The sequence below is a fragment of the Doryrhamphus excisus genome, linkage group LG22 (genome assembly GCF_037039965.1).
Source record: "Doryrhamphus excisus strain RoL-2023G ecotype Guam linkage group LG22, RoL_Dexc_Guam_v1.1, whole genome shotgun sequence".
Lineage (NCBI taxonomy): Eukaryota > Metazoa > Chordata > Actinopteri > Syngnathiformes > Syngnathidae > Doryrhamphus > Doryrhamphus excisus.
Genome location: NC_136378.1, coordinates 8,705,076 through 8,721,657, shown reverse-complemented (window position 1 = coordinate 8,721,657; position 16,582 = coordinate 8,705,076). Strand labels below are relative to the sequence as shown.

Genomic DNA, 16,582 nt, shown 5'->3' with positions numbered 1-16,582 from the left:
ATTATACTATAAGAAATGAAGTGTCTTCTCATTAAAGAGGGTCTGAGGCAATCCAAGCCCTGCAGGCCATGACTCCTCTGAGAGCAGTGTGGTCCAGAAGACAGGAAACAGCTTGAAAGAAGTCCAGCAGTCAAGGCCATGGGAGGGGTAGAGAAAACGGGGATTTCCTCATATGATGACCTGGACTTTTATCAAAAGTGTGCCGTCTTTTATTTGGCGCAGCACATGAGCATGATCAAGCATTGTGGGATCTGTTTGCTTCTTCAGGGATCACAATGGGAACTAATGGGAACTTTTTGATTTAGAGAAGTTCGAGGGGTCTCAAACTTAGTCAGTTAGTATATGTTTTGTTTGAGTCGGACCATCTGGAATGGATTAATATTACTAAAAACCGAGGATCCGCTGTTTTGGTCTTAGGGACAAAAATACTTTGACTGGTCATTTAATTGTGGGAACCGCTAACACAACCGCTAACATCGTAATACAGACCAACATCTTAAGTATATGACAGTGTACCACCAGACCAAGCAGAAACTGTAGTAATTCTACACTTAATCAAACTTACTTAAGATTTGTCAGATCAAACCACAATTGATGTAGAAGACTTCAGCAGAATACATTATATATACTTTTTGTTTTGACACTTTAAATCAGGGGTCTCAAACATGCGGCCTGCGGGCCAAATGTGGCCCGCAGGACACTACTTTGAGGCCCCGCCTTGATATGGAAGTTTAATGTTAGTGCGGCCCGCGCAGGTTTGATATGGATGCTGTATGGTATCATGTACCCGGAAAAAATTATTACGTTTGATTAATGTTCATATTAAAGATTAAATAACTCTTAATAGTATCCTCCCTATCCGTGTGGAAGTGGTAAGTTTTTGGCTATTTAAGTTTAAAGGAAATAACTTGAAGGCTACCGTTTAGGTCGCTAGGTCTCTAGTTTGCGAGTTAGCATGTGTCTCAAGACCCTGCAGTTGCGCAATATGTTGTAAATAAAAAGAGTATAAATGTGACTATAGTCGTGTTTTGTCATGTCTACAGGGCTCTAATAATGCTTTGTTCATTTTAATCTGAAAAAAATAATTTAATAATTTAATAATAATTTATTATTTGCTGTTTTATTATTATTATTATATTTATTTATTACTGATTGATTTTCTTTATTCTTGATGTATTTATTTTTCATTTTATTTTGTGTAGAAAAATAAAAAAATATTTGAGAACAGTGGAATGTTTTATCAGAGCTTTTCTTGTAGAAAATCAAAACCAAAGCAAAGTTTATTTTTTTTCTGTTTTTAATAAATGCGTTTTTTTGTTTGTTTTTTTTTGGAAAACCTGATACGGCCCAGTCTCGCCCAGACCCGAGTTCTAGTGGCCCCCCAAGTAAATTGAGTTTGAGACCCCTTTCATTTCTACAACATTACCATACCAGGCCATTATTTGAGTCTATAAAATAGACACAATTTAATGTAAACATGGATTTGACTCCTGCTGAACATTATATTATATAATGTATATAATATATATATAATAATATATAATATATATAACATTATATTGCACTTTATATAAATTGCCCAAGTAAAGCTATCCATCACTTTTCTTTATTTTTTTCAATGTACATCATCATCCTGCATTATCAATAATAAAAGGAAAGTAGTCAAAGTAGGTAATTTTTTTGCAAAGAAACATAAATATAGGAAGTAAAAGGTCATCACCACTCTGACCTTTTTGTATGTAAATATATGACCTCTTGTCCACCACCACCCACTCCCCACGACAAGTCAGCAAACATTACCACAGCCTTTGAGCAGTGCTTTTTAAGGACTATCCCTGCTTCCTGTGTCTTTAAAGTGCAGTAGGAGCCTCTCCTAAATAGAGGGGGGGGGGGGGGGGGGCTGCTGTGCGCCACTTGGAGGTGTCTGCCTGCCTCTCAAAGGAGCGTGTCCGTGTATACTGAACACACGGGAGTCCCAGTTTGATTCGGATTCGCGGAAAAATTCTCGCAAGAGATAAAGAAAGGAAAAGAGGCGATACACACATGGATGGACGGACGGACGCTGCAATCTGGATTCGTTTGGCTGCCGGTGCGCGACATTTGTGGACATAATGGGGAATACGACACCCAAACCATTAATAGGTGAGGCGTCTGTGATATTTATTTTATTGGAGATTCCGTGTGTGACGTGCACGATGTGGCGTGTAGATACAGTATATATATATATATATATATGTGTGTGTGTTCGATTTCCTCGACATGTTATCGCTGCGCATCACTGTGGGAGCTGAACGTGATTGCAGTGGCGCTAATCAATTGCACATAAATGAAAGCAATGTTAGTGTGCCTGGAGTGGGGGGGGGTCACCTGTTCACGCTGATAGTGGGTCACCCACCACACAGAGTGGACAATCATGAGGAGCAGTTCAGTCAGTGTTGCAATGCACTACTCCAAAAGATAAACCAGTTGCATATCTTATTGCATTAAAATTATGATATAGAAATGCATGGTTGTTATTTTTTTAATAGATTTTACATTTTATGGATATTAATAGTTGCTCAATCTATAATATTCTTAACAGTTGCAAGACTGTCATCTCAACCGTTTAACATGACTAAGGTCAGGGGTATGCTGGAGCCTATCCCAGCCAATATTTTTTTAAACATAATATTCAAATGATAAATTCATTACAGCAAACATGGAAATTTGTTGATTCATTTTAGGTTCATGGAAAATGATGGACGGGTAATTCCATTATGATTATGCAGGGGTGGGAGATCCATACATACATACATTTTCTATACTGCTTTTCCTCACGAGAGTCACATGCATGCTGGAGCCTATCCCAGCTGTCTTCGAGCAAGAGGCGGGGTACACCCTGGACTGGTCGCCAGCCAATCACAGGGCACATATAGACAAACAACCATTCACACTCACATTCATACCTATGGACAATTTGGAGTCGCTAATTAACCTAGCATGTTTGGTTGCATGGGGAGAACATGCAAACACCACACAGAGATTCTTGAGGGTGGAATCGAACCCGGGTTTCCTAACTGTGTGACCAGCGTGTTCACCACTTGAGAACTATGCAAACACAGGGTGGAAGATTTATTGATGCAAATATGCAAATTGATGCAAATATCAAGTCCGAGTGGTTAGCGCGCAGACCTCACAGCTAGGAGACCAGGGTTCAATTCCACCCTCGGCCATCTCTGTGTGGAGTTTGCATGTCTCCGGGTACTCCGGTTTCCTCCCACATTCCAAAAACATGCTAGGTTAATTCCAAATTGTCCATAGGTATGAATGTGAGTGTGAATGGTTGTTTGTCTATATGTGCCCTGTGATTGGCTGGCGACCAGTCCAGGGTGTACCCCGCCTCTCGCCCGAAGACAGCTGGGATAGGCTCCAGCACCCTCCCTTGTGAGGAAAAGCGGTAGAAAATGAATGAATGAATAACTGGGTGGCACGGCGGGTTTAGTGGTTAGCGCGTAGACCTCTCAGCTAGGAGACCAGGGTTCAATTCCACCCTCGGCCATCTCTGTGTGGAGTTTGCATGTTCTCCCCGTGCATGAGTGGGTTTTCTCCGGGTACTCCGATTTCCTCCCACATTCCAAAAACATGCTAGGTTAATTCCAAATTGTCCATAGGTATGAATGTGAGTGTGAATGGTTGTTTGTCTATATGAATGGTTGTTTATCAAGGCAAAACTACATTACATGTCAGATTTAATATATACTGTTAAACATGTTACTCTACATGCTTTTCACGGGGTAAACGTGTCTTTTATTCCAAGATAGCAGTGACACTCCTGATGTGCACATGAGTAGCGTTGTCATTATTATAAATCATCACAACATCACTACTTTGTCATTTGACACCTAAAGCACAATACTTTATAATCAGTGCCCCATGTCGCTTTGATTTACTGCCTGTCCCACTCCCACGCCCCCACACAGGCTAGACACGATGTAGTCACTGCTACCAAGCCAACGCCAACGCATGGGACTTGCGGGGAGGAAGCACTAAGCATGCATTGTTTATATGGAACACATTCTCTCTATTTAGCATTTAAACGTATCTTTATGTACAGACTCTAAATCAAAACATATGATAAAAAGCCTACAATGATCTTATTGAGCGTATTCAACAAAAGGTGCAGTAATAACACTGTGAAATTCTTCAAATCCATCAAATCTCATGTTTCTCGGAGTAAATGACTTTAGTGTATGACGATCAGACGTTACGCCCGGAGCTAAGAAGGAATAACGGCTCTGCTCATGTAGTCGCTGTTGTTGCTCCATCTTACATGAAGTGTCTTGTGCTCATGTCTTATGATTGCATCTATTCTTGCTTGTTTGTCAAAGAGACCAAAACACCTGAAGTAGCCTGTACTGGTTTCGCCTTGAAGAAATGGCGTTGTATCTCAAATTGGAGGTGCTCTCATGGAGGTTTTTGCAAATGAAACTACTAATATATTATATATTATATATAATATATTCCGCTGTTCTCAAATATCTTACTTTTTATTTTTCTACACAAAATAAGATGAAAAATAAATAAACAAATCAAGAATAAAGAAAATCAATCAGTAATAAATAAATATAATAATAATAATAAAACAGCAAATAATAAAAACTTAAGAAACCACATATAGTTGGTGGGTAGACAAATTATTTTTTTCAGATTAAAATGAACAAAGCATTATTAGAGCCCTGTAGACATGACAAAACACGACTATAGTCACATTTATACTCTTTTTATTTACAACATATTGCGCAACTGCAGGGTCTTGAGACACATGCTAACTTGCAAACTAGAGAGCTAGCAACCTAAACGGTAGCCTTCAAGTTATTTCCTTAAATAAGTTATAGTTATAAACTTAAATAGCCCAAAAGTTACCACTTCCACACGGATAGGGAGGATAACTATTAACAGTTATTTAACCTTTAACATGAACATTAATCAAATGTAGTATTTTTTTCTGGGTACATGATACCATACAGCATCCATATCAGACTTTAAACATTAAACTTTCATATCAAGGCGGGGGCCTCAAACTCGTGTCCTGCGGGCCACATTTGGCCCGCGGGTCGCGTGTTTGAGACCACTGATTTACAGTGTCAAAACAAAAAGTATTTATAATGTATTCCACTGAAGTCTTCTACATCAATTGTGGTTTGATCTGACAAATATTAAGTAAGTTTGATTAAGTGTAGAATTACTACAGTTTCTGCTTAGTCTGGTGGTACATTGTCATATACTTAAGATGTTGGTCTGTATTACGATGTTAGCGGTTGTGTTAGCGGTTCCCACAATTAAATGACCAGTCAAAGTATTTTTGTCCCTATGACCAAAACAGCGGATCCTGGGTTTTAGTAATATTAATCCATTCCAGATGGTCCGACTCAAACAAAACATTCTAACTGACTTAATATTTCCAGTATTTTTTTTTAAGTTTTACATTATAATTTGACATTTAAAATGCTTATAAATAATGAATAAAAAGGTTAAATAAACATTTAATATCACTTTTACCCTGATTAATTGTTGACAAACATGTCTATGAGGCAGTGGTGAGGGATGAGTAGAGCTCAACACCCCCTTTGTGTATTTTTTTAAATTTAATAGTGTTTCTCACCTCCTACATCAAAGTACTGGTACTTAAGACACATAAAAAACACATAAAAAAACACAACAACAAGAAAAGCAAAGACTTGTGGTGTAAATGTGAGTCAACTTTTGGCTCCAGTTTCCACTTAAGAGAATAACCTCAGGCTACTAACAGGGATATTTTGTGATAAAATACTTTATGAATACAGTTGGACTAGTTAGACTCATGCAATATATTAATAATATGACAAGATGCGCACCATATTATTCATTAATCCGGAAATGTGCTAAATGTTTGCATGCATTTTCAATGAATGAGGTTCCACTGTATTATACTGTGTGTTAATGCAGACTTAATCATGATGTCAAAAACTGTCAAAATTTTGCCTCTAATTTGAATATATTTGATATATTAATATATAATTTGTAGCAATGTAGTATGGAACATTTTCTTAATTTAATGCCGTTAATATATCTTTATCAGCACGGTGCATTAGGGCCGCTTTATTTAAATGATCAACTTATAATGATAAATAAACTCATTTCATATCATATGACCATCATCTTGCTGTTTGATTTCTGACTTGATAATTTGGTTTAACGCCCATTTCTTAGGAAATTGAGATTATAGATTAAGCCTTCGAATGGTGTCTCCATCTTTGCTGGAGAAGAACTGCTCCATTCATGGTTTGTTGATGCTGCTGGCCAAAATGGCTTACAGGCATATGGACATGAATAAAATTGATGCCAGCATGCGATAAATGGATTCTCTGCTTATGTTTTATGTTTTACATTTTATCTTGTGCGACATTATTTTTGTGAGTGTGATTCCAAATGGTGTTCTCTTCAACCGCTATTTGCATTTTACATTATTTACTTTTTATCTTTTTACTGTAAGCTACTGTGTTTATTTTATGCCAACAACAAAACAGATCTTACTATATTATTCTTGTTGAACTCTGCCCCCCATTGCCCACCCCTTCCACTACTTACACCCCCCCGCTGATCTATGCCCCCTCCCAATCACGTCATTGCACTATTGTACATATTACTGTTATTATATATTGTCACATCCATACTGTGCGTACTGTTTATAATGTGTATAATCTACAATAGCCATATTATAGTCATTTATATCCCTGTACATATACTCACTGTATTATAGTCATAGCCTGTTATAGTTTTTTACATTGTTTCTACATTTACTTACTACTAAGGTACTTATAAAATTGCACTTCTGGTTGGATGCTAATAATAGAGGAAATTCATTCAGATACTGCATATGAAATACGGATGATAATTGAATGCATATAAATATGGTTACTGTTTATTACTGCTGTGTGTATGGTGCATATGGTTACAGTAAAGCAATCGAATGTTGTAAATGTGTGCTACATGCTAAATAAAAGAAGCTATTGAGAGGAACTGAGAGGTCCATAGTGTGAGTGTGGGAAAAAAAAGTGTCTAAGACTGAAGGCTCTTTTACATAACTGGCCTCTGCCCTCTCAACCAAGTGCCACGGACCACTTGCTACATGTTATTGGGTGCTGATACGTTTCTTTTTACGGCAGCTCTTGTCGCTGTTTTGACCTTGACAGAGGTCAAAACAAACATGAAGTTCACGCATGTTTGTCTTAAATTTGATGCTTAAATAAAAAAAAATACATTTGTGTTTTGTATTGTGTGTTGCTTTCTATACACAGATGCGACTCTGCAACCCCGCCCTGTGGCAAACAGGCAGTACTACACGTTGCCGAACCATGGGTCTGGAGTTGAGAGAAGGTCGGCACATCCAGTTAGCATCAGTATGGAGTCGCCTCGCTTTCATCCTAACGCTAAAGGCAAGAATATCAGACTGGACGGGCAACTTCGCCGCGCCATTCGTAAAAACAGCTTCTGCAACGGCATCACCTTCAGCCACCGGCCTGTCCACCTCTACGAGAAGGTTCGTTGTCTTCTAGTCTCTTCTAGTTCCATGTTACAGTTCCAAGAAGTTACATGAACATCGTTGTTATCAATTCAGGTCCGACTTCGTCTCACTAGTGTGCACACTGGCTGGAGTGGAGCTCTGCGTTTCGGGTTTACCAGTCTGGACCCCAGCGAGTTGATGACATCGGACATCCCCAAATATGCCTGCCCAGATCTGGTGACACGGCCCGGATACTGGGCCAAAGCGCTGCCTGAGAGACTTGCCCTGAAGGACAACGTGTTGGCATTCTGGACCGATCGTCACGGAAGGGTGTTCTACAGTATCAATGACGGCGAGCCAATTCTTTTTCACTGTGGACTCAGCATCGGTTGCCCGTTGTGGGCCATCATCGATATCTACGGCATCACTCAGGAAGTCACACTGCTGGGTAAATGTCACATTTGTTTTGCTCGCTGTCTGACAACGCTTTGGGTTTAGCGGTCCAGCTAAATGTTCTAATCTTGTGACCTACTACTAGGCCATTTCTCGATATTGAACAGTCCGACTCACAGTGAAATAACGTTAAAATCATCACACAGCAACTTAACACTCAAAAGTTAGGTACAAAATATACAAGTACCAATACACGTTTAGGCTTTCCATCATGGATTTCTTCCGAGCAAAGCTTTTCATTGGCGATGGCTGCTGGAGCCCCTGCAAGGATTCACTCAACTGCTTTTGTCCCCCCCCCCCCCCCCCCCCGCCCACCAGAATGCTCTGACCACCTTGAATCCTTGAATGCTTTGCCGTGAAGAAATGATGGGAAGGTGTTAAAATACATTTTTTTTTTAAACTTGTATATTTCTTTCCTACCCTTTGAATGTTAACTTGCTGTGTGATGATTTTAGCGCTCCAAGATGACACTGTGAGTCAGACTGTTTTTTTTCAGTTTTTTCACAGCTTGTGCGGCTTACTGTATATATGTACAAATGTGTATTTCTCTGTATATTTAGTGGGTGCATACACGGGAAATTAGGTAATTGTTTTGAAATTGTTTTGATCAGCAATAATAAGGAACCATATGTGGTAATTTAAACAACGTCATTATGAGGCAGTATAGTCAATTTATTGATAATAATTAATATACATTTTTGTAGTACCAAGTAAATATAATTAAAGAAAAATAAGTTATACTGAGATATAGATAAATCTAAATAAAATCTAAATAAAATTTCTTAGAATATTTCTTTGAATAAAAGGGGTTCTAAAATGTTTCTGATATTTTGGTTAGCTTGTGAGGAATGGGAAGAAATATCAAAGACGCCTCTCAAGATGATGTAGTACAGTTCTTCCCTACTACAAACTACAATGATAAATATTTTGTTAGAATAATACCCCACTTAACCATCTTAAGTGCCAATTAAAATTAAGCGTTCTGGCTGTGGTCCTCGTCGTGTCATCTTCCTTTTCAGTGTTTTTTGTGGTAAGTTGTAAAATATTTTATAGCGGGAATCTGAGCATGAATTAAAGGGGTATTTTTATTGGAATAAACCTACAAGGTAAACTGTGGACTTTGAGCCACTGCTAAACCTTGAGAATTTATTTACATAGTGTTAATAAATATGGATCTAATTTAAGCAGCTTCCCAAGAGGGAAAGAGCATCTGTGGCATCCAGTTCCAAGCGTATAGGTCTCATCACCGACTGAACAATGGCATAGATATCTGTTCACTCCTAATTACTCGACTTCTACACTCTGATGTAAACTTCCTTGCATGTTTCCTTTTATTTCCATCGGTGCCTGCCCCCGTAGTTCCATCCCTTACTTGTGTTTATATTCAGTCTGACAGGAGCTGTAGCCATGTTTGGTCAAGGCGGCAAATCCCATGAGCTTTAGTGAGGGGCCAGTGCTCTCGTCTGCTACGCCATCACTAGAAATAGTCACAAAGGAATGGAGCATAAGTCAAAGGGAGACAACGAGCCACAGATTTGTTTATAGAACTTATGAAACCTTTTACAATGCTGCAGTGTAGCGAGTTGAGATCATAAGGACGAAAGTCATTGGCGAGTTACACAGCTAATCGACTGTCTTATGCTTGACTAGACTATGTGACAATAGACAATACTTGTGTCCGGTGTGGAAGTGGTACTCCCTCGTTATCAGAGTTAAGGCACTCGTCTTCATATTACACCTTTGATGGAATCTCATATGGTTTGAAGTCCAAGCGTTACTTTTTACATGAGTCAAACTTTAAATTGTACTACTTTTGGGAAACATTCTTTCTCTTAACGCATTCACATAAACAAACGTAGATCGGAAAAGAAGCTAAAGAGACAGATGACACATAGATCAGAAAGATGTCTTTGACTGATTAATTGGATTTTCATTATTTTCTATATGGAAAAACTTGCCTTGGTTAAGAGTCTGTTTTGGTTTGAGTCGAATTTTATAGGTGTCTTTAACGGATTAATTTGATTTTCATTATTTTCTATAAGGAAAAACTTGCCTTGGTTAAGAGTCTGTTTTGGTTTGAGTCGAATTTTATAGGTGTTTTTAACGGATTAATTTGATTTTCATTATTTTCTATATGGAAAAACTTGCCTTGGTTAAGAGTCTGTTTTGGTTTGAGTCGAATTTTATAGGTGTCTTTAACGGATTAATTTGATTTTCATTATTTTCTATATGGAAAAACTTGCCTTGGTTAAGAGTCTGTTTTGGTTTGAGTCGAATTTTATAGGTGTCTTTAACGGATTAATTGGATTTTCATTATTTTCTATATGGAAAAACTTGCCTTGGTTAAGAGTCTGTTTTGGTTTGAGTCGAATTTTATAGGTGTCTTTAACGGATTAATTGGATTTTCATTATTTTCTATATGGAAAAACTTGCCTTGGTTAAGAGTCTGTTTTGGTTTGAGTCGCACCTTCTGGAACAAATTAATGATGCTAACCAGGGCACTACTGCACACTCTTGAAATATTTGACTGTATGTGGTGAATCTAAATGGACAAGTGAGTTTCACTTTTTGAATTTATTCATTCATTCATTTTCTAAAAAGACAGATGACACATAGATCAGAAAGATGTTTCAGAGAACAAATTAATAAAACTGTCTGTTTTGGTTTGAGTCGAATTTTATAGGTGTCTTTAACGGATTAATTTGATTTTCATTATTTTCTATATGGAAAAACTTGCCTTGGTTAAGAGTCTGTTTTGGTTTGAGTCGAATTTTATAGGTGTCTTTAACAGATTAATTTGATTTTCACTATTTTCTACATGGAAAACTTGCCTTGGTTAAGAGTCTGGTTTGAGTCGAATTTTATAGGTGTCTTTAACGGATTAATTTGATTTTCATTATTTTCTATATGGAAAAACTTGCCTTGGTTAAGAGTCTGTTTTGGTTTGAGTCAAATTTTATAGGTGTCTTTAACGGATTAATTTGATTTTCATTATTTTCTTTATGGAAAAACTTGCCTTGGTTAAGAGTCTGTTTTGGTTTGAGTCGCACCTTCTGGAACAAATTAATGATAAGTGAGTTTCACTTTTTGAATTCATTCATTCGTTCATTTTCTAAAGAGACAGATGACACATAGATCAGATCTTTGAGCTAAGAGCAAGTGAGTTTACATTAAATGACGCTATATAAGCAAATGACAGGCTCTTTTCTCCATTACAGAAAGCACGTTTGCTGAGAGCGTTGGGTCCAGCTGCCTGAGCGCAGCCCGTCTGAGTGCCTATCTGCCACAAAGCAGCCACGACTCTGCCAATTTCAGCAACAATCAGCTGGAGAACAACCAGGCGGCCGCTGCCAAAATGGCCAACATCCAGCTCAGTAATTACACTCAGCTTATCCCTTGTTGCTCTTCCACCTCTTCCTCCACGACGCCATCCTCATCTGCCACCACTGGATGCAGCGTCTCTCGAGTGGTCCGCAGCCTTCCTTCTACGCTGGATAGCGACTTGCACTTTCACCCGATCCGTGGCTCTGATGTCATACTGTCGGCGGACCGCTTAGCCGCTTGTATCCACTTTTTGGACAGCAGTCGGACTCTTGTGTTTAGCGATCGTCCGCTGCACACGGGAGAGACTTTGTATATAGAGGTCGGCCATTTGGGTCTGCCTTACTTTGGGGCGCTTTTGTTTGGTTTGACATCATGTGACCCAGCTAGTCTTCACGCCGGGGACCTGCCAGCCGACCCTGAGGTTCTCCTGGATCGCAAGGAGTACTGGGTGGTGCACCGCGGCTTCCCCATGCCGTGCGCCGGAGATGTGCTCAGCTTCAGTGTGCTACCCAGTGGAGAGGTGCACCACGGCGTGAACGGAGTCGGACGAGGCAGGCTCCTTTGCGTGGATTCCTCTCAGGTTCTGTGGGCTTTCTTCGCTCTGCATGGAGCTGTCAACAGACTCAGGATACTTGGTAAGTTTTTTTGTGACCCGCCATGTTACTACCCAAAGTTCATGACCATAGCGTGAACTGTTAACTACCCATTCAGTCTTATTTCCTATCCCGTTCCCACAACTCCCATTACCTCAGACACATTTTGAGATGCAATATAAAATAAACCGCCCTCCCTCAAACCATCATGAGAGCACCCAAGGAACACCTCAAGGACGCAGAACATCAAGGGAAAAAAAATATGCACTTCATTTGTTTTATCTTTCTGACCCAGGAACGCTGCAGGCCAGTCCTCCCTGCATCTCCCCAGGCACTTCCCAGAGCAGCAGTCCAGATGACAGTGATTCAGACCCGGCCTTCAGCGTCAACAGATCCTCCTCTGCATCTGAATCCTCGTTAGGTGAGAACAAGAAATCTGCAACGGTTCTTGTCTAATGTGATGAAAGCATCGTTACCTTTATCGCAGTTGTACAAGAGCAGCGAATGGAATCTGACTCTTCTCAAAAAATGACAAAAGAATGTGTATCTTATGTTCTTCTCCCATGCAGTGACTGCTCCCAGCTCCCCTCTTAGCCCTCCAGTCTCTCCCAGCTCAGAGTTGCCTCCTTCTGACAAAAATGGGGAATGCACCATTTGCTTCGACCAGGAAGTGGACACGGTCATTTATACATGCGGTCACATGTGTCTGTGCAACGACTGTGGACTGAAACTCAAGCGGCAGATCAATGCATGCTGTCCGATATGCAGGAGGCCCATCAAGGATGTCATCAAAACCTATCGGCCGTGATGGTTCTTGGCACGGTGATGCCAGCATCCTTTTGTCAATGCAGATTAGCCAACCAAGGACAAAATGTGCCTATAGAATTTTATAATGTAAATCATCTCTGATGCTCCTCTTAGTGAATAGATGCATACTTGAGCTTTTCTGCAGCATTTTTGGTCAATAATTAACTGTCACTGTTCTTTTGTAAATGTATGTCCTTATTTCTCCTCTTATGTTCCCATATATATGTAAACAATTCAATCCATTCAGTATTTTATGCTTCTGCAGGAATAAATAACTTCTAGTGCCTTCTAGTGAGACATCTATGTCTAATTCATTAAGTGACAATCCAGGCTATATTTTGTAATGATGTTTGTGGTGAAAAAAATTAAAAAAATTGAAGCAATAAAAGCAAACATTGTAAATTGAAGATGTATGTGTACCGGACTGAATGTGTCATTAAATGGTTTGAATGTGTGTCATTTCAGGTACAATTGTATATTCTGTTAAAAGTGTTATTATTATTATTATTCATTATTTTGATAAAAGCAATCAGCTCGTTGTATGTGTGATTAAAAATGTCATATTTGGGGTGTTCTTTTGTAGTGTATTTAAAGCACTTACGCAAAAATGTCATCCTCAGATGTGAGTTTAGCGCCCCCTTTTGGTCAGTGGGAAATAGTGAAAAATATTTTAAAGAGCACCTATTATGCTCATTTTTGGGCCCTTTGTAATTAAGTTGTGGACTCCTACACACGATAACCAGCACAGAAAGCGTTCTAGTTCTTCTAGAATCTCAACATTTGAACACAGAATCTGCATTTCAGCTGTATTTTGTAGTTACCGCGAAAGCGGTCCGTTTTAATGTATTGCATCCACGGCCCCGCCTCCAGTCCCGCCCACTCTGCTGTGGTTGGTCACACTGCCGAGCGCAAAGTAACACTTCCGGTTTGTTGATAAACAATATAAGAGCTGATAATAAACCGCGATTTCGCCCATTGCCAGCCATATAAAGACTTCCGGTTTGTGCCACCAAATTTATATTAGTTGATAAACGGCTATTTATCCTTTAAAAATGTCTGCTTTTAACATACAGCCATATGTGTCTGATCCCGAATCCAAGTAGCTTTAGCATTTTAGCGTTAGTGTGTTGTGTTGGTGGCGTTTTTAGGAATTGTAAACAAATGTGGCGTTTCCTTTGATGGCATTGCTAGCAAGTAAACAGCAGAGTAGCACTTGGGGGAGGGCAGAGCGTTTTTATATATATTATAAGGAAGTCGGCCCTCTGTGACATCACAAGGGAATGGTTTTACCACGCCTTTTCAAACCGAGTGTTTTTGAGCCATCACAAACTTATTTTATTATTTTATTTCCTGCTCATGGGGATCACAATAGATGAAAATATGAGCTGGAAACATCATATTACAAATATAAAACATAAGTTGGCCAGAAATATTTCAATATTGAACAAAGCAAAATTTGTTCTCAATCGGAAATCACTCCACACTCTTTATTGCTCTTACTTATTGTGTGGAAATATGGGGTAATAACTATAAAAGCAATCTTCACTCGCTAAATGTACTGCAAAAAAGGTCAGTAAGGATAATTCATAATGCCGCCTACAGAGAACATACTAACTCCTTATTTCTAAAATCACAAATACTTCAACTTGCTGATATAGTTCATCTTCAAACATAATAATAAAACAATGTATGAGGCTAAAAATAACAAATTAGCTAAAAATGTCATCCAATACTTCTCTACAAGAGAGGAGAAATATGATCTCAGGGAAGAATTTGAAACATTTGAAACACTTATATGCTAGGACTACGTTAAAAAGCCATAGCATTTCAGTATGTGGAATCAAACTATGGAATGGATTGAGTAAGGAAATCAAACAATGCACAACGATGAGCCAATTCAAGAAACAATACAAGCAGTTGATGTTTGCTAAATACAAGGATGAAGACTATATTGACTATATATACTATTATATACTAATGACACTTACTATGGTACCCATTATGTTATTGTATGGTCATATCACCTTGTACTTCGGTATGTGTAAAAAAATAAAAAATAATAAAATAAAGTACAAAAACAATTCTTAAATTATATTAGGAAAGCAGGAAGTGAACAAATGTAACAGTTACTGATTGTAAAAGTACCAGATGGAGGGGTAGGATTTAATAAGCTTTGCTTCTTCCAACTCCTTTTGGACATGTGGAACTGTGAACTGATTATGTGATGCATTCAATTGTAATCTGATGCATGTTCAAATGAAATTAAACCATTACCATTACCATTTTAGGGCTCATTTCCAAATGCACAAATGTCATTATCTGAAACTTTGGCATTGTTTATACAAGAAATACAAATGTGACGCTGTCTCCATCTCATCCCAAATGGACTGTGAGTCAAATCCTACACCATATGTCATCTTGTTTCTATTAGATTCACTTGAAATATTCCAGAGACTCTATATACAAATGCTGTGTGCACTGAGTAAGTGTTGCCGCATCAAAGATGTTTTTTTTTTTTTTTTGCAAAAAGCCTAGTGCAGCGAGGCATGCAGTGTACAGGGAAAACAGAAGCTTGCAGAGAGTGATTAATAATTGTCAGGGCCGACTATGACTGAATTAAAGATGAGGTAGGAATTGGATGAAGCGCACAAATGGAAGAGTACAGTTACTTGCCTACTTTCTGAGCAGTTCAATTGTCAGCAGGTAAAAAAAAATTGGATATTTGGATTAGCCAATTAACTTAACATGCATGTTTTTGGAGATGTGGAAGGAAACCGGAATACCCGGAGAAAACCCAAGCAGATGGCCTACATGCTAACCACTTGGCCAAGGTGTAAATAGACACTTTTGGTAGAAACAGACAATGAATGTGGAGTCACTTAGCTTTTCTGTTGAATCATTTCCACACCAGCAGCTTCTGAGATCATCCAAGGAGAATATTCCATCCAAGACCATCAGCAAAAATGACCTCACCGACATCGACAACAATCTATTTTTAATCCCATCTTCCTACGTTTCTTTCACTTTACTCCAAGTGACTTGTGATTCATTGCTACTTTTTTTTTTTTAGGTCACTTGTGTGTCACCTTTAATGTTGTCCCCACTTCCTCTTCCTTTGTTGGGCTCATAGTGAAGCACTAGTGAAGTACTATGTACCCATTTTTACTCACCAGCATATTCTTTTGGCACACTTGTACATTCTACTGAGCTCTAATATATACAATTTTTTTGTGTAGTTTGATGCTTATTTTTATGTTTTTTTATTTGTGCTTTACCGCTTCAAGAGTGTGGTTTGGTACAGCCAATCACACGGCACATATAGACAAACAACCATGTTAATCCAAATTAGAACCAATTTATGTCACCATCCTGAAATTGTTATTAATCCCTGGATCTTTTTGAGCAGGTGGTGCGGGTTTGATTCCCGGTCAGAACCCCAATACCCAGGCAGTGACATGCACTGAAACTTTAAAAAAAAAAGCATAATAACTAGGGATGTCAGTAAATTCATATACTTAATCTTGATTAATCACATTTAAAATCCATAGTTAACCCAGAGTCAATCACAATTAATCGTAGATAGAAATAACTTTTATTTATAATAATAAGTAGGAAACGGGAGTACCCGGAGAAAACCCACACATGCACGGGGAGAACATGCAAACTCCGAGGGTGGAATTTAACCCGGGTCTCTTAGCTGTGAGGTCTGTGTGCTAACCACTTGTACACAGGTGGTGCGGGTTTGATTCCCGGCCAGGACCCCAATACCCAGGCAGTTACATGCACTGAAACTTAAAAAAAAAAAAGCATAATAACTAGGGATGTCACTTAATCTCGATTAATCACATTTAAAATCCATAGTTAACCCAGAATCAATCACAAT

At 38.7% G+C, this 16,582-nt stretch overlaps 1 protein-coding gene across 1 annotated transcript; it reads left to right on the top strand.

Annotated features, from left to right (window-relative positions):
* Positions 1-1,877: 1,877 nt before the first annotated feature.
* neurl1b (neuralized E3 ubiquitin protein ligase 1B) lies at positions 1,878-12,800 on the top strand. The gene is made up of 6 exons (XM_058063845.2): positions 1,878-2,142; positions 7,317-7,558; positions 7,637-7,970; positions 11,194-11,934; positions 12,188-12,313; positions 12,462-12,800. The coding sequence occupies exons 1-6, from the start codon at positions 2,112-2,114 to the stop codon at positions 12,698-12,700; spliced, it is 1,713 nt and encodes a 570-aa protein (XP_057919828.2). The 5' UTR covers positions 1,878-2,111; the 3' UTR covers positions 12,701-12,800.
* The last annotated feature ends 3,782 nt before the right edge of the window (positions 12,801-16,582 follow it).